We start from the raw sequence: 24,508 nt of genomic DNA, 5'->3' as shown, positions 1-24,508 counted from the left end.
GATCTACGTGCCAAGGGTTGGGACGAAGGCTGCCCTGCCTGGCTCTTGCTGTCAGGATTCTCCTCCATGCAGTTCACCATCGGCAGCGATGAGGACGAGTCTGGCAGTGCTGCGGCCCCTGCGCAGTTCCATGTGGAGGAGGAGTGTGGCGTCCTGTCCCCCATGCCACGCTTTGCTGACCTGCTGCAGGACAAGGGCTCTGCCTCCCTCCGCAGGTAGGAGAGCATACGCTGAACTGCCTACCGCTCTCCCTGGTTTGGGGTCCCTCACAGACCCTGCACCTGGGGGTGGCACAGGGAGATGTGGGGCTGTGCCCAGCCTGAACTCGCCTGCTGAGCCAGAGGATCCACAAGGTGCGGTGGGAGAGCTGCCAACAATGTTGCTGCTCTCTGAACAGGACAATCATTCCCTGGGACTACTGCAGCCTCCTTGCGTCATTGGGATCCTGAGGGTGCAGGTTTGGGGATGCTGGGCTATACATGTGGAGAGCCCTTCCTCCTAGCTGACTTGAGTCTGGGAAGCCCCAGGAGGGTCAGCCAAGTCAGGGGACTACGAGGCTGTTGACTTAGAGATGAGCCCCCAACACTGACTGTAAGTCAGTCTCTGCAGGGAGGAGAGGAGCAGCACAGGAGGTTACAGGGCAACTTTTAGGTATTGGGACAGGTGACTCCTGGCTCTGCTCCTTCTCAGAGACTTGTTGGTCAGGGCTGGGCCAAGGGATTTCAGCCTCAAGAGAGACCAGTGTGGCTTTCCATCTCCCTGCTCACCCTGTCTGCTATCATCAGTGTCTTCATTGGTTCCTACAGTGCCCCCGGGCCTCGGGAACGCCTGTCTCGTGGGTGGGAGAAGCACAAGCCCTGGGGCCAGGTGGTGAGTGGGCAGCGGGTGACCTACGACTTGAAGGAGAGAATGTGCATTGGCAGCATGACCACGCTGGAGAGCGCGGCGTACCAGCGTGTCCCCACTGACGAGGCTGAGGCCCAGATGCTGGCATCCGCTGACTTGGACGGCATGAAAAGTGAGTCTGCGGTTTGTGACACTGCCTGTGTTGCTCGTACGCCTGTCCCTTGCATCTCCCTGCTCTGCCCTCCTTCCCAGCAGCTCCAGGCATGGTCTGCAGCCTCCCCTGAGGACCTGGTCCTCATCTCCCTGTCCCCTAGCCCCTGCTCCTCCAGCCCTGCCTTCTTTCTATCAGCTTTGCTACAATCTGGAGTGCCAGTCCCCAGGTTTCCAGATGAGCTCGGCACCTTCCCTGACACCCACCCAGCAGGCACTGGCCCTCCTCCACCCACCCCACTGCCCTCTCCGTTTCAGGGCTCCGTGTGTTTCCCTGAGACCTAGCTCTCCTTTCCTGACACACTTTCCCAGCAATCAGCCCTCTGTGTGCCACGCCAGCACTGGTATCACGGAAACCTGATGTAAAGAGCCTCTCCTCTCCTCTCGGAGAGGCAGCTGCCCCTGCCGAAGTGCCTCTGTGAGGGACTGCCCCTGTGCACGGCGTGAGGGCAGACAGAAGAGACGTCATGGAAATGCACGCTCCGGGCCGAGGACATGGAGAATTCAATAGGTTGCTTTGCAGGCTGGAGAGGGAGGGAGACGCCGGAGGGGAGTGAGGGAGAGAAGCAGTGCTGCCTGCAGAGCTGGGCTGTCCCTGGGCCACGGCACCTCATCCCTGGGCGTCCAGCAAGAGACCCCACTGCAAAGCAAAGACCGCGCTCTCAGGAAGCAAGTGGGGCAGCCACCCACAGAAGCAGCCCCGGGTGGAGCCCTCCTTTCCAGGACCTCATCAGTCCCTGGGGGCTGCTGCAGCCAGCACCTTCATGCCCCGCTGTGACGAGGGGAGCGAGGTACCGGGGCTGGCCCTGGGGCTCCAGTGAAGCCCTTGCAGGGTGCACCCTGGGGCAGCTTGCTTTCTGCACTTCAGCCTGGCTATCCCAGCCCCTCCGCTGAAGGTGAGTGGCTCATGGCACCTGACCCCTGACCTTCGCAAGGACAAAATGACAACCCTTCGAGAGGGAGAGGAGGCAGCGAAGGACTCGGAAAGGGGCAGCAGCCCAGAGGTAGCAATAAGCACCTGCATTCGCAACTCGGTTGGCTATGAAGATTTTGATGAATTTGCCTTCAATTTCGAAGACTATGATTTATGGGAGGCCATCAGAAACCATCTGGGCTACCCAGGCGGGGAGTCCACCTGTAAGTACCGGAACAGTGACCCCATGGTTGCAGCTGTAGATCAGAGCCCCAAGCTAATGTTCTTATCTCCCACCTTGTGTTTGCTGTCTGCCACCCTCTCTGTGTCAGGCTGGTGCTCCCGGTTTAGAGGATATATGCTCAGCTTCTACCCAAATGCCCCACTCTATGCAGCCCTGTGCCTGGGGGTGTTAGAGGAGCTGTCTGGTGTCTGTGTGTCTGTCCAAGGTCTTTGTACAGATCTGGCTTGTAATGTTGAGGTGCTTCTCTGTGTGTGTCTTACTTGAGCAGTTCTGGAGGTGGCTGCAGCCTGTTGTTTGTGTTTATCAGGATGTGGCTCGTGCTGTGGCTGTAGGAAAAGCAGCTGCTCCAAGGCATATATAAGAACAGAGAAATTTCCCCTTCCATCTTTGGCACAAGGTGACAGTGTGCAGTTGCTCTCTGTTTGCTGGAATTCGAGCCGGGCTGTGGATCCGACAGCAGCAGCAGTGGGTATCAAGTTCTCAGTTCTGCATTGTAGACTAACACCAGGAGGAAAAAATAAACTAGCCCTTGTGTCTGCAGGCATGAGTGTGTCTGTGGAACAGCTAATGGCAAGCTGGTTGGGGTGTCTGGAGAGGGGAAAAGAGGAAGGAGGAGAGAGTGGAAAAAGCAAGGAAGGAGAGAATTGGAGTCCTGAAAGCAAACAGCATCTTTCTGTTCTCCGCATCTCTTTCCTTATCTGTACACCCTCTCTGAGCCATGCCAAGGATTGCACAGAAATCAGAGCCTCACTCCCACCTCGTACAGACTGTGTTTTCTCAGCAGGTGGTGGCAAGTCACGGTTAAAAGGTGGCTTTGTATGTCACCTTGGGAGTGACACTGTTCATATTCATTGCTCTGTGGCAGTTGCCCAAATGTCCTCATCGGGATCATGTTCTAATTTTCTAAGGCATTGTACAAATGCGCACAGGAGGGTGACGTGGCCTCAGAACTAGCCCGCTTACAGACTTTGCTTGCAGGAGTGGGGAGGCAGTGTGCTTGCAACATGTTCTCAGGAGGTCTTGGTTCAGTTTCTGGCTCTGCCACAGCTTCCCTGTGTGATCTTAAGCAAAACATTTAACTTGCCATGCCTCCCAGTCTCAGCATAATGTTCTCTCTCTCAGCTGGTCCATCTGTATAAGCTGTGCAGCCTTTGGGGAAGGGCTGTCTACGTGCTTGTGCAGGGCCCAGCAAGGAGGGATTTCTTCCTGGCTGGGTCTGCTACTTGTTAGTGTAAAGCCATAGACAAAATAATATAAGCAAAGTTCGAAATACAAACCTGGAGCAGACTGGTCCCTATCAGCTGCTAGGGATGAGCAACCTGTGCACTGAAAGTGTGGGAGATTGCCCCAAGTTCACCCAGGAGAAAGATGGCTACTCTGGGAAAGGAGAAGGGGCAGACTGCTTCTAAGGCTTGTGTTATATATCACTTAGAAAGTAGGGAAATTTCACTTGCCAGCAGTTAATTCATTCATTGATTTCAAGCACCTGCAGCATTAGCTGTAGTAATGGGATGCACTGTACAGTCAACTCTTAATTATTCCTGCACAATATAGCCACACTATGGATTAATCCTGCAGAGATATGACAGAGAGAGAGATGGCAGAGACGACTGAGTTCTGTGCAGAGCTTGCTCACATCCAGCCAGTATTACTTGCTCAGCTGCAGACATAGCAGTACCTCTTCCAGGACCAGCTCAGGTCCAGAAGGAATTTAATACCTTTTGTGCAAAATAGAGCCCTTGTTGGACCTGAGCTGCTCTCTCCACACTGCCTTGTAGTGCTAGGAGCATGGGGAGTGCTCTGCAGAAACACTTGGATGGCAGTGGGAATGAGCTGGGATCCCTCTTAGCTTGAGCTTGGCACCAGCCAGGCCAGACTTGGGTTCTATGCCAAGCTGTTTGGGGGTGCATCCCCAATATCCACATTATTCAGGATTTTCCACTAGCCAGTGCATGCTGCCATCTGAATGATGGAAAAATGGGTGATAGCAGATCTTCAGTCTTGTCGTTTCTGTCTTTGGTTCCTCAGTGTTAGGATGCATGCTTTACCTGGCATGGCCGTGTGTGTGTGCAAACAGCACCTGAGAAAGCTGTCTTGATCCCACTTGCTGAATTGTAGTTGCTGCTTCTCCCGTTACCCTGTGAACCCTGTCACAGAGCTCAGTCTCAGAACCAGGTTTTCTTGTAAGCAAACATACCCAGCCCTGCCCTGGTCTGCACTAGTACCTGATGGGAGCCAGCTCATGATGGGAACACTGGCACACACGCAGTGGTTGTTGAACCTGCCAAGTGGGTGAACTCTTACAGTCTGGTCTAGCTGCAGCTTTACAAGGCCCTTCCATTCTGGTGGTAAAAGTCGTGTGTGATTCCAGGCCCCTTTTTTTATTTGGGTGCATCTTTCTGCCTGGTCACACTTCTGCACAGCCAGCTCCCTGCTTCCCAGCAGAGTGAAGATCCCAGACCAGGTTGTCGTGCCTGTGGCAAGCTTGTCCCTGGTACCCGGGATCTCAGCACCCTGGTGGGACTGCCAGCACATCTGTTGTCACACACTCCTGAGGTGCAGGGCAGGTTGTGGATTTGTTCTTTCTGTGATGCTAGTCGTTGAGAGGCCTCACATTTTTGCAGCTCCTCTAGTGTCATTCTTATCCTCCTAGTCTCAATAATACTGGTATATTCTAGAAACAGAAGGCTGGGCACAATCTCATCCTCAAAATACAAACTTGTGTTTGTGTCTGCACACGTATAGTCCTGCCTGTGCCCTCTGTACATATAATCCTGCCTCTGCTCTCACATTCACAGTTACACATGCTCTCCTACACTTCTGCGCACACTTAGCTGTACAGTTACAATGCACATCCTGCGTGCATTAATATATGCTGGGGTCAGTGGCATTTGCATATTTATATACACCCACACACATACTGTCTTACTCCACTTAAAACTGGGTAAGTCATGACAGAGCAATAGCTTCTTTCAGAAGCCAACATAGGGTTGTGTCTTATTGTATGTTGATTAGTGTTCTGTTCAGTCTAATTTTAAATATTCCAGGTGATGGGACTTTGGCCTCTTCCTCCTTGAGGTGATGTTCTAGCTTACCATTGGGGTAAGCTTGGGATACAAGCCAGCATCCTTGTGAGGCCAGGCTAGCAAGTTGTTATATTCTCTAGCACTACTGATACAACAGCTCTGATGCCTCTTTCTGGACTTTCTGTTTGTGGGCAGAGGGGAATGAAAAGGGGAGGGGGGAGCTAAAACATGAATTGAAGGGGATCACCCACTGAGTTGGACTGATGAGCACTGGCACTCTGAGGGAAGATTTTAACCAGTGCTTTGGGGAAAGCAAAGTGGTATTCTTCATCTGCACTGGGCCTTTGGAAAGTTCTGCCTGGCAGATTTGAGCTGGGTGAAGAAAAGCTTGGTCAGCCCAAGAGATCTGAACTGACAGAAGCCAGCGTGGAAAGAAAATCTTCTGGAGGAGACTATGGGAGATGCCATTTGGGAGAATGAGGTACTGATTTGTTATAGGGGAGTCATCATTAGAGTCACGGTCCATAGACTGTCCTCGGATTCTGTCACTATCTCATGCTCTGCTACTGGGGAGCAGTAAAGAGGAGGTACAGCAAGGGGTCCTTGGCTGCTACATTTCACCCTGGAGATGGGCTTTAAGCAAGGCATTATTCCCTTGCATTATTCCCTTGGCATATCAGCCTTGGTCTTGGTCCAAGATGCTGTCCTCAGGAGGAACTCTGGACTTCAGGTGCTCACTTGAGCTTGGTTTTCATTTAGGGGAAGCACCAGTTTGACAGGGTCACTGGCAGCCTCTCTGGAAGTGCCTGGAACACCTCAGCTGGGCTCTTCACAGGATTCCCAAAGCCTGTGGTGTCTTCCAGAGTTAATCCCATGTGTTCGCTCTGCTCTTCTGAGTTCTGTCTGCCAGCTGGCATTTCAGCAGCCACGAGCACCACCAAGGGAGAGCAGCAGAGGGGATCACTCCTTTCTTCTGTTGGGCTCCAGAGGTGTGTATTCGCCAGATCTCTGAGCCTACAGCACTCCAGTTCCTGCCCCGTCAGCAAGCGTGGAAATCACTGGAGACATCCACAGGGAACTCTGCTCCATTCATTCTATAGGTCCTCCAGCCTTTCAGTTCCTCAGGCTGAACAGCTGTGTGTGCTTCCTAGGGCTGTCACTGAAGAGCACTGCGTGGCAGATGGGCATAGCCACCAGGGAGACTAGCCAGGACTCTGAGTGCGTCATGCAGTCTTGCTGGGCAGAGTGAGAGGTCCTGTCCTGGCAGGGACATGGTGAGAATGAATCCTGGGCACATGGGAGAATCAGAAGTTGCCGAGATTGGAGCAAAGCTGCCAGATATCAAGATCATCATTTTGGCTACCTATTTATTTTGTGCACAAATCCACGCTGAGCGTGATGATGTGACTGCAGTGCACACAGGAATAGAGAAATCCGTACAAAAGTCTGAGGAAGATGCCGCACATGTGCACGACTCCCAGAAAACTAGCAGGCAAGCATTTGTAACAGTGGGCAGTTATTGGTTCCTATTGATGTTGCAGCACAGTAAGTGGAGCAGGGAGGAGTCCGGCTGTCAGCAGGACACATATCAGCAGGGCAGCCAATGGGGGAAAATCCCCCAAGGCTCAGTATTGATTCATTTTATATTTAATTTAGCGACCCAGATTTCCAAGGAGCAAGACCATGGTATGCCTGGCTTGATGCTGGGCTGTGTCTTCCCATGCTAAAAGTGCACTGACATGTTCCTGCAACATCAGGGAAGCACTTAGCCTTCAAGCCCAGTGCTTTTCACTACTTTTCACACACTGAGAGCTGCAGGTTTCCTGATCTACCTGAGGCAGCCCACCCCTCACTGCCTCTGGGCAGTGTCTGGGGGAACTGGGCTCTCTCCATGGCAGACCATTGCCCAGGTGCCATTTCTCTGACAATGTAAATGTGGCTGGCATGGTTGTGGCCAGGTTTTGGTGGGTGCTGGCTAGCACTGGCAGTTTGTTGGTAGGTCTGTAATGCAGCCTCAACAGCCTCTGTGTTCAGGAGGCTTCAATACAGCCAAACTCTGTATTGCAGACTTTTCAGAGGTCATTACAGCAGCAGTGGGAATCATCTAGAAACAGCGAGAGCTGGAGTTAACCATGCAGCCTCCATGTCAGCCCCTGGGTCTGCACTGGTATACTACTGTCTCATCACACAATTAAATAAAATAACCATTGATATCTCCGTGTGTCTGCCAGAGCAGCAGCTAGATATCCTTCCCCTTCACTGCCCTTTATGCTCACCAAGCACCAGGCCTTCCTCCAGTGGGAGAAATTAGCCCCAGCCTGATGCTTCCTTGTGCTGTCTGGGTGCAGAGCTGTGCAGACAAGGCTCCAGGTTGCTTTTTGCTGAGGGAGTGTGGGGAGGGTTTATGAACCTCTTATTCAGGTACTGCAAATAAAAGCTTTTTGGGATGATGCTCCAGTGTATGCACGGCTTGGAAAGGATCCTTCTTAAAGGAATTAGCTCTCAGATGTCAGGAACAGCTGAAGGTAGGAAGGTGAGCCCGGAAGGATCTTAAAAAAGTTTGGAAGAAAATGGTGAGTGATCCAGCTGTCAGGGCCATGCTAGCGTAAGCCAGTGAGAGGAGGGTGGACTTGGATGTGTTTCCCTGCCTGTCATTGTGTTTCCACTAGAGACACTGGTGGTCTTTTCTTCTTTCCTATGTGTTCAGGCCACCGTTTTGAAGACAACCCTGGTGTGAGGAGGCATCTGATGAAGAAACCATCTCGCAGCCAGATCACCAGGACAAGCAAAAAGTTAGCAGCAACCCCATCCGTCAAGAAAAAGAAGAAGAAGAAGAAGTTAGATAGAAAGCCCCATGAGGTATCCATGTGCTGTCTTCCCTCACTTGTTCAAAAGTCATAAATCAGGATTAGAAACACTCACTTTATAAAATGATAAATCTAGGTTCAATAGAATGAATTCTTTACATGACCTTGGGGGTGACATTTTCAAGCTCTTATCCATTATCAGGAGGGCTGAAAGTGTACTTTTTCAGTAGAAGCTGTGATTTCTCTGAAATCACAAAGCTTCAACCTTAGGGAAGACAAAATTATCACAGAAATAATGATGCTATTATGGAAATTGGCAGCACAGTAATGTCACTGTCTCTGGTAAGAAAGTTCACATAGAAGATTTTGGGGGGGAACTCTCTTATTCTAGCCAAAAAGCAGTCAGAGGGCAAAATTGTCACAGTTTGGTCAAGAGCATTGCATCATTCTCTCTCCTTGGCCCACATGTCTGACTTGGGGCTTTTTGGTGCTCCACACACTGATGGAGGCTCCTGCCCCGCTGCTGGCAATATTTGTCCTGGCTGTTTCTCTTCACCAAACCTCTGGTTAGCTAGGACAGTTTTGTTCAGGCAGTGCTTTAGACCAGGCAGCACCTGGAGAACGGGCCTATGGCCTTCCACATACTGGTTGCAGGGCTGTATACATTGGGGGAAGTCTCATGTCCTCTCTCAAATTCCTGCTAGGTGTTTGTGGAGCTGAACGAGCTGGTGGTGGATAAGAACCAGGAGATGCACTGGAGGGAGACGGCCCGCTGGATCAAGTTTGAGGAGGACGTGGAGGAGGACACAGCAAGGTGGGGGAAACCCCACGTGGCTTCGCTGTCCTTCCGTAGCCTGTTGGAGCTCAGGAAGACGATCGCCCACGGTGAGTCAGGAATCACAAGATTTATGGGTCCAGAAAGAGAGAATAAGCAAGAGGGACCCTGACTGTCTGCCATGGATGGTGCCCTTAAAAGTGCAGTTCTGGTTCTGGGCCTGTTCCTAGGCATCCTTATGCCCTGGAGCCAGGAGCACACTCCATACAGAGCCTGACTCCCAGCATCCCCAGAAACACACAGCTTTCTGGAGAGCGCAGACCAAAACCACCCTGGAGAGCCTGCCTGGGGAAGGGCTTCCCCAGCAGCTGGCTGGGACAAGGCCCGGCCTCTGTGTGGGTACAGGGTCTGGCTGCAGAGGGGGAGCAAGAAGGACTGAAAGGTGCAGGGAGCAGGCCTGGAGCTTGCAGGGCCTTTGCTGGATGGCTTCATCCCCAGAACGCCCGCCTGCGGGTGGGGAGTGCTGCACACTAGAAGCAAGGCTCTTCCCCTCTTGCTGGCAGGTGCTGTCCTCCTCGACCTGGAGCAGACCACGCTGCCTGGCATCGCTCACCTCATGGTGGAGACCATGATCATCTCTGACCAGATCAGAGCGGAAGACCGAGCCAATGTGCTGCGTGCTCTCCTGCTCAAGCACAGGTAGGTGAGACATGGCCAAGGGGTGCAAGAGACTCAGGGGTTATCTGATAGCCCCAGACAGCAAAGAAGGTTGGGAAGAACCAGGCTGTACCCCAAATAGTGAGATCACTGCGAGCAGAGTGATGGGGCAAGGGACCCAGGCAGGTGGTGGGAAAGGGCAGGGAGGCTGGCAAGAGCAGGACAATGAGGGCCTTGAGGGGAGAGATGAGGACTGGGCCATAGCCAGCTCCATGGTGCTGGGTAGAGAGAGGGTGGTGAGGCATGGGTCTGGGGAGAGATACTGGCGTGGCTGGGCGAGGGCACCAGGGAGATGAGGGGCTGTCTGTCAGGTGGAGAGGCAAGGAGAGGACCTTGCAAGGTAAGGAGAGGATGACTGGAACTGGGCTCAGTGACGGTGGCTACCCAGCAGGTCCTGCAGGGCCCCTCATGACTGCTGCTCTCTCTCTCAGCCACCCAAATGATGAGAAGGAGGGGTTCTTCCCAAGGAACCACTCCAGCTCCAGCATGAACTCCATCGTGGGGAACCACCACCACAACCATGCCACGGACACCTGCGTGCCCCTCATGGGGGAGGAGCGCATCGAGATGGCTGACCCCAAGGCCCACGAGACTGAATGCAAAGAGGTTAGGATGACATGAGGGGTAACCGCTCCCTTTTTCCACATCACTCCCACCAAGGGGCAGCCTTTGGCCTCCAACAGTGTACACCAACCTTTTAGCCCCACATCTGAGCCCCCTCACAAGAGGCCTCATTCTTGCAAGGGCTGAGCTCTTCTGGATCACCTGGAGCACTGGAAATCAGGTCACTGCATTATGATTTTGGGACCTAATTTTCGCCTCACATTGTATTTAAAGGTCTGCTTGAGCATGCGATGGCAGCAATGGCTCCAGTGTTTGCAGAATGACCTTTGCTGTGCAGACACTTTGCTAGCAAAGCAAGGAACTGGGTGTCAGGCACACAGCCAAGTCCCAGGTGCAGATATGCTAGTGGGGCACACATCTGTGTAGGTAAACCAAGACAAGGGGACTCAGATCTTAGTCTTTTGTATTCTTCTCCAGCAGAAAAACCTGCATCTTCATAACTCTGAAGGACATCGCAAATATCTGAAGCTGATGGAGAAGATTCCTGAAGATGCAGAAGCCACAGTGGTCCTTGTGGGTAAGAGGCAGCATGTGGACCTCCCCCAGCACCCAAAAGAGGCCAGTTCAGACCATGGTCCTGGCCTGGCTGTGTGTGTGCTCTCCATCCTGAGGCATATTTGGACATCTAGCACATGTTCCCAAAGTTTAAGTGGAGAAGGAGCACTGTACGCCCTCTACTTTGTCAGCAGTGCACTTTTTATTTGTCTGTAGTAAATGTAAGGATGCCTGGGCACTTTTTACTCAAATTAACAAATACTGAATGTGAAAAGATTGATAGACACTGCTGCAGGGAACTGTGGCCCAGCTTAATGGAGAAAGTCTGGTCATGCTCACAAAAACATCCCATTTTGCAGAGCAGAAGCAGATAAGTGGTGCCCAAGGGACCAATTCCCAAGCACTGGCTGCCAAAGGGCCTTGTGTTGCTCTCTGACCATTGGTGCTCTTAGTCTGGCCAGCCTGCTCACACCAGGCTGCTGTGCTAGCCTCTGGTCTCCTCTGCCCCTAGCTAGTTTTGGCTGTTTGGCTATGTGTGCCAAGGAGCTCTGAGTTTATGGGAGCAGGGCCCAGCTGTTGGCAAGGCCTTGGGTATCAGCCACAGCGCTGCCAGGAGATATTTCTCCATACAAACGAGGGCTGTGGGCAGATGGTCTCAAGCACCAGTGGGTTTGGTGCCTTCTGACCACGAGAGTAGTTCTTTTCAGCGCTTTGCTGGCATTAAACTCTGAGCAAACCTAGCTACACTGCAAGCAAAATAAATGTCATCGCCTATCTAATAGATGGGAAAACTCAGGCAAAGAGGCTTGACAGCATAGCCAAGCTGATACTTCACCTTGATGAGGCCAGATCAGCTTCATAAACACACTTTGAGTACTCAGATAACTAAATACTGGCCATTTCTGAGAAAAGGCTGTATTTTGGGATGTCCTGGACCTCTTGGCTGTATCTTGGACTTAATGATCAAATGGTCCAAGTTTGCTAGTCTAACACAGAGCACAGCTCTTTGCTGGACACAGATGGTAGAAAGATTAGTAATAATGCCAGAGAAATAGAAGTATTCAATAAACATTTCTGTTCAATATGGGAAGGAAGCGGATGGTGTGCCTGAGGATGCGGGAGTACTTCCCAATCTGTTAGGAACTGAGGAGGCTGCAAAACATTCATGAGACATGGACATTGTAAAACAAACTACGTAATTTGCACCTATGAATCTTTAGAGAACTGGCTCATTTTCATCTGAAAAAAGTCTGAGAATACAAGGAAAATATGAGAAGAAGAGAAGAAAGCTAATAGTGTCAGTGCTCAAGAAGGGAAGTACAGTGATCCAGTACTTATAGGTTATTTAGCCTGACGTCCTTCCTGGGCAAAATAATGGCAAAGCTAATATGGGATTCAATTAATAAAGAGCTAAAGGATAGGAATGTAATTATTGCCAAGCAGCAAGGTTTATGGGAAATAGGTCATGTCAAACAAACCTGATTTCATTCTTTGATGAGATTAGAAGTTTGTTTGATAAAAGTAACTGCCTACATGTAAGAGACTTCCTTTCGTAAGGCTTAGTAGAAAACAACATTCTGATTTAAAATTAGCCCCTTACAATGTAAGTAGAGCCCATGTGTAAGAGATTAAGAATGGGCTAACCAGGAGAGCTAAAGAAAGTAGCATTGCTGGGAAATGATCAGTGAACAGGGGACTTTGAGCAGTTCTCAGTGTGAAGCTTGATGCTGTACTAATGGTCTGGAAACAAGTACAGGACTGCAGGGCTCGTGGGAACCTCCTAAATCACTCAGGCTCCACTGTTAAAGGCAGCCCAATACAGTTCGCCCCAGTGATTAACTCCACTCAAAACATTGTCTCCTGGTAGGTTGCGTGCAGTTCCTGGAGCAGCCAACTATGGCTTTTGTCCGACTAAATGAGGCCGTCTTCCTGGAATCTGTCTTGGAGGTCCCAATTCCTGTCAGATTCATCTTTGTGCTGCTGGGACCGAGCCAGGCCAACATGGATTACCATGAAATTGGCCGGTCGATCTCCACCCTCATGTCTGACAAGGTGAGGAGCCAACAGGCGGTAATGCAAGCTCAGGCAAGTGAGCTTTGGTAGTTCCTCAGAAGTCAGTCCTGAGATGAGAGTGCTGGAGAGATACTGCATGAAGGCCCAGGTGGGACAGACAGGCCTGAGCAGCTAGGATTTTTAAGAGCAGTCTGGCTAGACCAAGGCAGGATGCTCAAATAAAAAACAAAGGACTGGGACAAGCAACTTGGCAGGGACAGAGAGTCCAAGAGATGTATGTAAGAGCAGGACCAAAGGGCTCACCAAGGTTGGTAGAAGAGGAGAAGAGTTGTGTTCAGCTTACAGGGATTGTGCCTTCATAAAGTGAGGCTGAGAGGTGTCCATGACCCTGACGTTCCCAGGCCATGCTGATGAGAAGACCCAGCAATGCTCGGGGACAGTTTCTCAGGAGTTTTGCTGAAGCTTTCTAGCTGAATCCCTTCACTGTGGTGTCCATGCAGAGCAGCACATCTGTGCAGGAGCAGAGATGAGGCAGCAGAAAGGTTTTCTGTGAAGGGTGTACACTGCTAGAGGTCCCTCATTTGGCTAGATGGCAGGAAAGAAAAATTCATTATCCTGGCAAGGAATTAGACAAAGAAAAGACAATCGGAGTATCTGCTGCATACATCCAGGACAGGAGGGAATCAGAGGTTCCACAGGATCTTGGCTGCAGCCACGTAACTATTAACCAAGAAACAAACCCGCCTGCCCTGGTGCTAGCACAGAATTTTCCCTGAACTGGGGACTAAAAAGTCTACACAAAGCAGGTGGGTTGTGGGCATCAAAGGCTCCCAGCTGAAAGATTCCTCCCCAGGAGTTGCTCAGCTGAGACCACATACTGAGCCAGAAAATGTGAGGTGCCATATTCCAGCTTCGTTGCTGCGTTTGTGGGCTGATCTCGCTCATCTCGGCCTCTGCTGCTCTGTTGCTAGAACGGAGGAGTTAGCTGCCCTGGCCCAGGCTGTAGCAAGGTTACACAGTGGCTGGCGCCATGAAGAGAGCATGATATCACTTACAGTTTGAATCTGTGGCTCCAGGGAGTCTGTGTACTGCGGAGATCTTAGCTGTCCCCTACCTGCTTCACAGGCTGTTCACTTGTTCATCTTCCTCCAGCCCTTTCACTGCAGGCACCTTCAGGAGGCAATGCAGCAGTTCTGCCCATTTGCCAGCCACCTCCCTTGTTATCTAGAGTAGTGCTGTCCCCTCGTGGTCTCCCTGGAGTCCTTCCTTGTCATCTTAACCCTGCTGCCAGGATTATCTCCCCTTTTCTGCCTGGCTTTCCCTTGCACGGCTTCCCTCATGCTGTAGATTCCTCTTTTCCCTGCCTCTCCCATGTTTCACATATTTATGTCCAAGTCTTTCAAGAGCCTCTTCCACGGCCTGCTCATATGTCTCATGCCCTGGTTCTTGCACTTTCACTGCAGTGCTTTAGGTCTCCCCAGCTTCTCCCTCAATGACAGATTCTTCTGGGTAGAAGGCCCAAGACAAGACTAGGAGGACATCAGCCTGTTGCAGAGTCCTAATTCTGAGCTGCAGGGACAGGGAAGCCCTGAAGTCCTTTGTCTCTGTGGTCCAGTGTGGCTAGTGGCACAGGCTGGGCGAGCACGGTATCTAACCTAGGGAAGGAGAGACACCAGCTAGCTGGGAAACACAGATCTGATTTTGTTAGGCGGAGAGGTCCTGTAAGGGGAACCCTGTGGTACAGTGGAGTGTGCTGTTGGCAGAAATGCTGTGGTAGTGCCATCTTGGGCAGGAGCAGTAGAGCCTGGAGGAGAAAAGCAGGAGCAAGAGGATCACTGGAAAGAATGGGTAGGGAAGGGACGAGGGATGTGGGATTAGGTGGATCACTGGTGAGAGGGACAGAAAGGAGGGATCCAGGAGTGTGGGTCACAGAGTGGCAGCAGTGGGGCAGGTGGTGGCTGGGGGAGTGTGGGGTCAGTGTGGGCACAGCGAGCACTGTGTTTCCAGGCAGCAGACAGCTGGGTACAGTCTTGGTCTGAGCCTTCTCCCTCTCTCTCCTCTCTTTCCCTCTCCTCAGCACTTCCATGAGGCTGCATACATGGCAGATGACCGTCAAGACCTCCTCAACGCTATCAATGAGTTCCTGGACTGCAGCATTGTCATTCCCCCGTCAGAGGTGGAGGGGAAAGACTTGCTCAAATCCATTGCCACCTTCCAGAAGTTGCTGCTGAGGAAGAGGAAGGAGAGGGAGCAAAAGTCCATGAAGGAGGGGGCTGTCCAGGAAGCCAAAGGTCTCTCCACTCACATTTGGGCAAATGAGTTTGTGCCTAGTGCCCTACCTGCCCTGGTGGGTCTTCTCCTCACAAAGCCTGGCAGAGGGGTGAGCAGGTCCTGGCTCCTGCAGAGGGCAGTGTCGGGGCCCACAGGGAGGCAGAACAGCACCTGTGGGCAGCCCTGGCAGATGAGGGGAAGTGGGAGATGGTCAGATGTGCAGGTGTGGGGGCCAGCCAGATTAGTGCCCCTGAAGAGAGGTATGCATGGGGTATGGAGAAGAGGGACAACCCTGCCTTCCCTTTCTCAAGCCCTGTTCTCTGTGCACTTCCAGAGCTGTGTGAAGTGAAAGCTGAGGAAGAAGAGGAGGAAGCTGAGGACGACCCTTTGAAACGGACCGGAATATTTTTTGGAGGTCTGGTTCGGGACATAAAGCGCAGGTACCCCAAATACCTCAGTGACATCAGAGACGCCTTGCACAGCCAGTGTCTCGCAGCCGTTCTCTTCATCTACTTTGCTGCTCTCTCTCCTGCCATCACCTTCGGGGGACTCCTAGGTAATGGGCCTGCTTTCTGGTCTGCTCTTTGCACGCCGGGACCCTGGCTGTGTCTGTGTGATCCTGTGCTGGGGTGGGCTTCGGTGCTGCTCGCTCTCAAAGAGCGTCAGTGCCACACATCGGTGGCTCTCTTGTCGCCTGCCTGCAGCTTGGCCTCTCCAGCCTTGGTTCACAGCTCCTCTCTGAGTGCTCTCCAGGCAGTCAGGGCTGTTCCAGTCGGAGGAGTCCTGGGCTGAGTCCTGGGCTGAGTCCTGGGAGCCTTCTCAGCAGGCTTCCCCGTGCTTCCTCTGCGCTCCCTGCCCAGCACAGGGGACCTGTGACTGATGGGACAGAGATTTACCTCCTCTGCGTGGGACTATATCTACAGACTGCCTGCCAGTGGGGGACAACGCCTATGTCCAGGCTTTAACACTCACACCTTGTTCTCTTTCCCAGGAGAGAAAACAGAGGGTCTCATGGGAGTTTCCGAGCTGATAATCTCCACCTCGGTTTTAGGGATCCTCTTCTCCCTGCTTGGAGCTCAGCCGCTCCTGGTCATTGGCTTCTCAGGGCCCCTGCTGGTGTTTGAAGAAGCTTTTTACAAGGTACCTGTGAGCAGTGTGCCATGCTCTGCACCCACTCTCGCTACCCCTCCACTGGAGAGGGCTACCTGTGTTTCTCGGCTCTTCAAAGTCACTGTGTTGTCGCAGACTCCCTGGGACCTGCCAGGCTGGCCTGAGCTCGACTGGGTTGGCCCTATCTGTGCTGACCCTTTCCGGGTCACAGTGCAGGGACTGCTGGCTCCTGTTGCTGGCTCCTGTGGATTGACCCTGTTGAGGTTTGACAGTGATCTTTTAACTGCTGAGTGTGAGGGAAGCTTCTTCCCCCAGCCCTGTGCTACACCCATCCTGGCACAACGAGTACTTGTAGCTGCAGCCTAAGATACTGCTCTGCAATCCTTTTTTGTTGTTCTTCGGGCTTCCTTGGGCAACAGCTTCACAACTGTTATCTGTGCCCAGGTTTCTTTGTATGGGAACCCAACAACCTTCAGCGTATCACCCATTCGGGATGGCCCATGCCCATTACTCTCACCTGGCAGGATGAGTCCAAGGGTGCATGCAGAGGCATCGTAGCCAACCAGGTTGGACATGTTTCTTTCTCAACCAGCATAATCTCTGCTCTGTAAAAAGCATCCCTGTGTCACCTTAACCCCAAGCACAGTGGGTCTAATCCTTCTCACTTTTTCTGGCTGCTGGCATCTCTGGGTTTTTAAACCATGTTTTTTCTTACAGCTAGATTTTCAGCTTGGGGTGTCAAGATTTTGGTGCTTGTGATGCGATTGCACTATGGGGGTTTCTTTGCTCTCCTGTGACCTTACTTCTCACTGACTGTTGTTTGCTTTGTCCAGTCATCATGTACTGAGTGTACCTCTGCCCTCTGTGAGGGGCATTATCTGTTGTCATATGGCTAGTAAGGCTGTGAAAGAGGGAATGTGAAGGGGTGAAGTATGTCCATGGTTTGTGGCTTTCCTCCACGCACAGACAACTGTCTTTGTACATAGGACACTGTCTGGGATCCTGCCCCAGTTAGTGTAGCCTTTGTGCACCAGGATGCAGCAGGCTGCTCAGGCTCTCCTGTGGGGGGAACAGGCTTTGGAGTGCATGAAGCAGCGGAGAGCTGTGTTTGAGTAATGACACCTCCATAAGGGTGGGACAAGGTGCATAATTCATGAGGTGGCTTGAGCAGTGAGTGAGATAAGTACTGTTACAAAGCCTGGAAAAGGGAAAGACCTGCTTGGTGTGAGCTGACTAATGTTAATGCAAAGTCTGTAACTTTACCTGTGACTCCAGTCCTGAATTCACTGTTTCTGTGCTGAATGCCTGCAGAGATGTGAACGCCTTTTTCCAGAAGAGTCTGGGGTCTCAGTGGGGAGGAGAGATGAGGAAGGCAGCCACAGGAGCCATGAGTAACCCTTTCCCCTTTCCATTTCAGTTCTGCCAGACACAAGGCATTGAGTATCTGACAGGCAGAGTGTGGATTGGTTTGTGGCTCATCGTCTTCATCTTCATTATCGTGGCAGCTGAGGGAAGCTTCTTGGTGCGCTACATCTCGCCCTTCACCCAGGAGATCTTTGCTTTCCTTATTTCCCTCATCTTCATCTATGAGACCTTCTACAAACTGTACAAGGTGAACCTTCCCCAGAGAGACAGACTGCCATGTCTCTTGATCCCCCAGGAACCTGCTGCTTTAGCATACAGGAGGCAGGGGAACAGGACCAGCATAGCCACAGCTTTTCTAGGTGTCCTGCAGAGCAATTCTTTGCTGGCCTCTCACACACCAGGCCAGCTTGCCCCTGTGCCACCACAGAGGCTGGCAGGATAATCCCTAACATCTATCTCCCCTTCTCTTCCTGCAGGAGGCATTAAAGAGGGGGCACTTTTCTGTCCCCAGCCCTGTCCAGCTAGGTAGGTTGTGAGGTGAGGTGACGGATGCTGGGATGGTCTGTGCCCTCACCTCTCCGCAGAGCAGGACACCCTCCACATCCCCCTGCCCCCAGTAGTGACAGTGCCCCCTGCCCCTCTGTGCGGTGACAGTGCCACTGCTTCTCTCATCTGTCCAGGTGTTCGCAGAACATCCTCTGCTGAAGTTTTACCCACCGAATGTGCAGAGCAGCCTGAATACCAGCATGCTCTCCACAGATGCGATGTCACTGGGAATCAGGATGCAGCCCAACACAGCTCTCCTCTCCCTCATCCTCATGCTGGGCACCTTCTTCATTGCCTTCTTTATGCGCAAGTTCAAGAACAGCCGTTTCTTAGGAGGAAAGGTGAGAGGTTTTGGGGACCCAGATATTAAGAACCCTTTATGCCAAGCAAATAGTGCTGTTTGCTAGAGACCTTGGTTCACCAGAGCATTTGTTTATTACCAGTTTGAACGAACCTGAACCTAGTGCTCTGTCCCTATCATATCTTATCATATCTATATGATCTCAGCTGCACCTTGGAGCATTGTTTTGCTCCATGAGATGCTGGTACCATCAGGGACCATCCCCCAGAGAAACACCAGCAATCCCTTAAATGCCATGCAGAAGGAGTGGGTAAACTGACCTAGGCTGCGGAGCAGAGCTGGGTGCTGCTGATGTATCTGCACTGTCCTGCTCCAGTGAGCTCTGCTGAAAAGCCCCCTGGGCCTTGAGAAAGTTCCTTTGGCTGAATACAAATCTGTTAAACTGGAATACAGGAGGAGGAAGTTACGACTTGTTCTCTCTGACACCTCTGTCCATGCAGGACATCGTTATAATACCTGGAGCACCACCTGATTAGACTAGTGAATGGGCCAGTTGGACCAAGCAGCCAGTCACTCCAGAGTGGCTGGAGGGCCATGTGTACTCGGAGAGCGAGATGCATAGCCTTGAATCCATGGGTCAAGGCTAGGTTGCCTTGTCCCACTCATTAGCAGTGCTCGGATTTGTAGTGGCCCTTGGCCCTGTCTGACCCTTCGCCGTGTCCCAGGCTCCCTGAGCAGGGTGGGCGTGTGTAGCCGGCCTTGGGCCTCCTGCTGCCCTTGCCACCAGAAGGCATTTGTTCTGCAGGCGCGGCGGATCATCGGAGACTTTGGGATCCCCATCTCAATCCTGGTCATGGTGCTGGTGGATTACACCATCACAGACACGTACACACAGGTAGGAGTCAGCACTGCCCTCAGGGCCTCTCTGGTACAGCCGGTGATCCTGCTGCACCAGGGCCTGCTCTTTTGTGACTGGGGATTTGTACTTCCTGCCTCTTCAGTCATAACGGTGCAAAGCAAGCACAGAGATGTTCGCCCTTATCCTTACTCCCAGCCTGAAGGGAAGCTCCAAGGGTCTTGTTGAGACAGAGACCAGAGTTACAGGGACTGGAGTCCCCATGATACGATACTCCAACTGTTGGTAGGTTTTAGAGGACCCGAGAGATTCAGTGCAGTTAATTTCCTGTTTATAACTATAAAAACTTGTCATCAATCAACAAGACATAAACTTCTGTTGTTCACACTGAAGGGGTGGCATACAGAGTGGTTTCAGTGGTGTACTCTGTCATGTTTTTAGTCTTTTCAGTATTTATACTCTCCCTGAACACAGGCTACTAAACATTTTGATTGCTTTATCTCAAACACGGTGATTTCTTTTGTAGTTTATGCACAAGTTTAAATGTTATCAAACATACTCATCTCACAGGTTTCTTTTTTTTTCTTTTTCTTTTTTATTGGGTGCATAGCTATGCCTTTCGGTTTTGGTATTTCTTGCAGCCAACACTGGGGAGAGGGTGAAAGGTATTTTTTGTTCAGCAGGCAAGCTTTTTATCAAGACAACCCAAGGCTTAGCAGAATACAAATGTATTTTTGTTCACTTAAATCTTAATGAGAAGTGTGGTTTTATCATAATTTAGTAAAATCAAACACTCTGCTACATCCTTTTTGTACACTTCTACAATTAATTTCAGCAGCATTATCATTTTGGTATTTACTCAGCATATGTGCAAAGCTTTCTGAGAAAACAGTACTTTGTTACAGAGCTTAGCTCAAGTACAAGCATTCCAGGAATATTATTCATACTTATGTCGATTAACATAAATGCAAATCATAAACTCTCACTGCAGTACTCACGCAAACAGAAAGCAAGAACTGCAGTAGAGCTGTGCAGGGCCAGGAGTTTAAATGGTAGTGAACGCAGGGTCAGGACTGTGCGCAACTGGGAGTCTGTGTGGTCTCTGATGGGAGCACAAACATGATATTCCCTCTGAACATGATAAGAGTGAGATCATTTCTAGAGAATGTGCCTGGTTCTGGGATCAACACTCCAAAAACAATATTGAAAAATGTCTCAGAGAATACTTGTTGTCTGGAAAACCACCTCAGAGAAGAGTAGGCTGTTCAGGATGCTTGGTTTGTCCAAGCAGAGGTCAAGAAGCATTTTAACCATGGTCTGTAAGTACTGACATGGTGACAAGGTTCCTCAGGGAAGATATTTCCGCAGTCTCTTGGACAAAAACCAAGTGAATTCCAGTAGCTGAAAGAGGAAATGAGACCAGCTCATCTTAGAAACAGGGAGCATGCATTTGTTTGTTTTTTTGTTTGTTTGTTTTTTAAACATTGAAGGGGATTATGCATGAGAAAGTCCAGCTCCAGTAAGAGTGGCTGTCCTGTCGTCTGAGGCCTTCAGACCAGGGAGACCACGATCTGGGCTAGAGCTGTGTGGGGCTGTGGGCATGTGTGTATTGATGAATAATTACTTGGTTTTGTGGCTACACCACCAGAAGCTGAATGTCCCATCTGGCCTGTCCGTCACATCTCCTCACAAGCGTGGCTGGTTCATTCACCCCATGGGCAGCAGTGGGACCTTTCCAATGTGGATGATGTTTGCCTCTGCCATCCCTGCCCTCCTGGTCTTCATTCTTATCTTCATGGAGACGCAGATCACTACGTGAGTACCTCCCCTGCCAACTCCAACCATCACTGGCCTTTGGGCAGGCAAGGCCGGGTTAGGTGCTGCTGCCACTGGTGCAGAAATGGGGCTGGCATCCCAGTAGGACAATGGGGGCAGGATCCTGACAATTTCAGGCTGCACCTTCTTGGGTTCTCCCATTCTCTCTTGACTACCCTCCTGGGATACAGTATGGTGGAGACCTGCCCCAGCCAAGCACAGAACGAAACCTCTAATCTGAGGTCAGCAGCTGCCATCCCTCTCCCCAGCCATCTCCTTGTTGTCCCTACATGTGCCCTATCCAGGGAGTGAGCATTGTCCCCTGTCACAGTGCTGTCCCTGGGCCACAGGCAGTGGGTGCATGCTGTGACCCAGGCTGGAGCTGGCACTGACACAGGCCCTTTTTCCTCTCAGACTGATTGTGAGCAAGAAGGAGAGGAAGCTGCTGAAAGGCTCTGGCTTTCACCTGGACTTGCTGCTCATCGGCACTATGGGGGGACTTTGTGCACTTTTTGGGCTGCCCTGGCTGACTGCGGCAACTGTGCGCTCTGTCACCCATGTCAACGCCCTGACAGTCATGAGCAAGGCCATTGCGCCGGGGGAGAAGCCCAAGATCGAGGAGGTGAAGGAGCAGCGTGTGACAGGAGTGCTTATTGCTGCCCTCGTTGGTGAGCCTCTGCTTGGGTGAAGGAGTAATGTGGGAGCTCAGGGCTGACAACTGGAAATGCAGACCTGGTGGTGTCTCTGCCTGGCAGGGCCAGTCTGTGCTCTGCCCACTCGCTGCTGTTCTTCCCTGCCTGCACCTCATGCCAGCTTCCCTCCAATAGCGTTCAGTAACTTCTCCCCAGGGTCAGTCCTTCTTCCCAACCTGTCCAGCTAGACTTCTCTTGAATTTCTTTTCCCTTATGCCCTGGGATAGATAGGCAGAGGAGACAGGAGAGGGCTGGAGGCTGGGGTACCAATGCAGAGGGGGCTGGCGTGGATCGTGCTGTGCCCTGAGCACTGTCTGTGCAGGCCTGTCCATTGTGATGGGGAATATGCTGCGGCAGATCCCATTGGCTGTGCTCTTCGGGATTTTCCTCTACATGGGGGTTACGTCTCTCACTGGCATCCAGCTCTATGAGCGACTGCTTCTGATCTTCATGCCATCCAAGCACCACCCTGACCACATCTATGTTGTTAAGGTGAGTTGTGGGGTACTGGGTAATGAGGAGCAGAGGAAGAATCACAGAAAGAAAAGGCGGATTAGGGAGGATGGTGTGTTGACTGAGTGATGCTTGGCTGGGTGATGTGGAGGGGTGGTATGCTGCTGGGTTGTGCCAAGAGATAGTGCAGGCCATGCACAAAGCTGATGCGATGCTAGGATAGTGTGTTGACAGGCTGCACACACAAGTGTGTTGCAAAGATATTGCATGGACAGACTCTTTATAGGAGTAGTGCATTACTTGGCCGGATGTAGGGGCACTACACTGCCAGATGGATATGCTGCTAGGTTGCATAGAGGCTGGTGTGTTGTAAAGTACTGCCTTGCTGTAGTGAGCAGACAGGCAGAATGCTCAGCACAGTGTTGCAGTACCTTACTATGCTATGCAGAAGGGTTATGTGTTGCCAGGTTGGGTCTTTGTTAACCTGTACAGGAGGATAATGTGTTCTTAGACTGGATTTAAATCCCTAGGTGAAGACCTGGAGAATGAATCTCTTCACCTGCATCCAGCTGGCCTGCATTGTGCTGCTCTGGGTGGTGAAATCTACAGTGGCGTCCCTGGCCTTCCCATTTGTCCTGATCATGACAGTGCCATTGCGACGCTTTGTGCTGCCCCGCTTCTTCCATGACAGGGAGCTCAAAGCCGTAAGCAGATATCTGTCCCCATGGTCTTGCTTGCAACATTGTGGTGAGGTTGAGGAGATTTGGGAGACTGAAAAGCCGAGAGAGCCTGGGCCAGCAAGGCTTCAGCTCTCCCTGCTGTTGTCTGAGGGTCTTTTTTTAAGAGCAGTAGATGGCCTTGTGGCTTCGTTGGAGCCCATAGCCTTGGGAATACAATGTAGGATGGATGGACAGCCTCAGGCAAGGACACAGAGGAGCCTGTTAAGCAAAGGTCTGGAATAAGGGATTCCTCTTCCATCTTCCATCCCATTTGTGGCTGCTTCATCAGGAGATAACCCTTTTCCCTTGAGGCAGCAGCAAGGACAGCCCAGCAGCACACCAGAGCCTGTGGCTGCTTGGCACAGGACCACTTAAATGCAGTGCCAGGGTGCTGGTGCCTCCTCAGCCGCTGCTGACATCCCAGGCTCCTGCTGGAGAGCAGCCTGGAGCAGTACCCAGAAGTAAGGAGTGCCTGAGTGCTGCCAGCAGGGGAGGAGAGAGGATTGGCTGTGCTGGAGCAAAGACCCAGTGATCGGAACAAGAGCGCTCATAGGGGACGGCATTGGGCTGGGGAAGCATGGCTGGGGGTGGAAGGGCAGCAAAAGGGGCATGTTGGGAGGGAAAGGCACAAAACAGAGCAAGATCTTTGATCTTCCTGGGGCGGACAAAGTGCCTGGCTCCCTGCATGCCATTCCCTCAGTGCAGGGCTCCAGACCCTGCGCTGGGGGCTGCTGTGGCCTTCAAGGCCTGGTCTCTGCCTCTCCCCAGTTGGACTCGGAGGATGCGGAGCCGAACTTTGACGAGGACGGCCGGGACGAGTACAACGAGCTGCACATGCCTGTGTGAGCTGGGACCTGCCTTCTCCTCTCTTGGGACAGGCTGCTAATGCCTGCTCGTCCCTCCCGAGGACTTACCTGGAGATGGCATCGGACTTGCCATGAGTCGTGCTATCTCTTGCCTGGACCAACAAATGGTTGTTCCATAGCCGTGCCGGAGGCAGCCCCGGCTCCAGCTGCCTCATCGCTCACTCAGCAGAGGCTGTGCGTCTCTCTCCTCTTGGACCTGGTGAGCTGAGATGCCTCTCACATCCAGATGCTGTGTGGTCCAGAGCACCTGTGGGTCAGGGGTCTGCCCAGTCCCTGCTGGAGGCAGCCTGGGTTCAGCCTGCCAGGTGGTGAAGGGGAGCCATGCCAGCTGGTACCACTATGTCCCACTCCGCTACCGTGAAGCTTGGGTGTCACAGCTCCATGTGCCATTGAGCAGTTACAGGGACAGGCCGAGTGCATGCAGGTGGCTAGCGGCCTCCTCCCAGACTGGGTGGCAAGAGCAGCCTCCTTGCTCAGCTGGCAGGTGCCTTGCTCCCATTCCCTCTGCCCTCATCCAGGAGTGCTCACACTGGGCCTGTGCCGCAGCTCATGGCCCACAGGGCTGCTGCACACAGACTGCAACCCATGGACCTGCCTGGGTTAGGGGGCTGGGCTCCCTGGGAGACACTGCCTCTGAGCCCTCAGCAGGTGCCCAGCACATGGGCAAGGAGCCAATGCTCTTCCCTGGCAGCACAGCTGCCCCACCACTGGTGGGACAATAGCTCGCTGGGCCCTGGCATCTGGCAGGTGAGGGGTGCTCTGCAGACCCTGTGCTCCAGGCCTTCATCTACCCAGTCATGCTCCCACAGGACAGATTTCCAGTCTTGTCCAGCATGGGGGGGGG

The 24,508-nt window shown here is 52.1% G+C and overlaps 1 protein-coding gene across 4 annotated transcripts in view; it reads left to right on the top strand.

Moving 5' to 3' along the window:
- SLC4A3 (solute carrier family 4 member 3) overlaps nt 1–24,488 on the top strand; it is a 35,310-nt gene extending 10,822 nt beyond the window's left edge. The window contains exons 5-23 of one of the 4 annotated variants that reach the window (XR_003255516.1): nt 73–215; nt 807–1,018; nt 7,947–8,098; nt 8,751–8,931; nt 9,385–9,520; nt 9,970–10,144; nt 10,580–10,679; nt 12,525–12,709; nt 14,748–14,961; nt 15,276–15,497; nt 15,933–16,081; nt 17,469–17,663; nt 17,893–17,941; nt 18,097–18,303; nt 19,069–19,158; nt 20,768–20,934; nt 21,349–21,602; nt 21,949–22,118; nt 22,610–22,754. Coding sequence is in view for 3 of the 4 variants with exons in the window: in XM_026077957.1 (XP_025933742.1) it covers nt 73–215; nt 807–1,018; nt 7,947–8,098; nt 8,751–8,931; nt 9,385–9,520; nt 9,970–10,144; nt 10,580–10,679; nt 12,525–12,709; nt 14,748–14,961; nt 15,276–15,497; nt 15,933–16,081; nt 17,469–17,663; nt 18,097–18,303; nt 19,069–19,158; nt 20,768–20,934; nt 21,349–21,602; nt 21,949–22,118; nt 22,610–23,041 (3,384 nt within the window). In the remaining variant the exon portion in view is untranslated. Of the gene's footprint in view, nt 1–72; nt 216–806; nt 1,019–1,907; nt 2,194–7,946; nt 8,099–8,750; nt 8,932–9,384; nt 9,521–9,969; nt 10,145–10,579; nt 10,680–12,524; nt 12,710–14,747; nt 14,962–15,275; nt 15,498–15,932; nt 16,082–17,468; nt 17,664–17,892; nt 17,942–18,096; nt 18,304–19,068; nt 19,159–20,767; nt 20,935–21,348; nt 21,603–21,948; nt 22,119–22,609; nt 23,349–23,566 lie in introns of those variants that run through there. The other 3 variants (XM_026077959.1, XM_026077957.1, XM_026077960.1) reach the window with 3 other exon arrangements.
- Nucleotides 24,489–24,508: the final 20 nt, after the last annotated feature.

This window comes from Apteryx rowi, unplaced genomic scaffold (assembly GCF_003343035.1).
Source record: "Apteryx rowi isolate R43461 unplaced genomic scaffold, aptRow1 scaffold_47, whole genome shotgun sequence".
Taxonomy (NCBI): Eukaryota; Metazoa; Chordata; class Aves; order Apterygiformes; family Apterygidae; genus Apteryx; species Apteryx rowi.
Note: the sequence above shows the minus strand (reverse complement) of the source record. Positions and strands in the feature narration are given on the sequence as shown.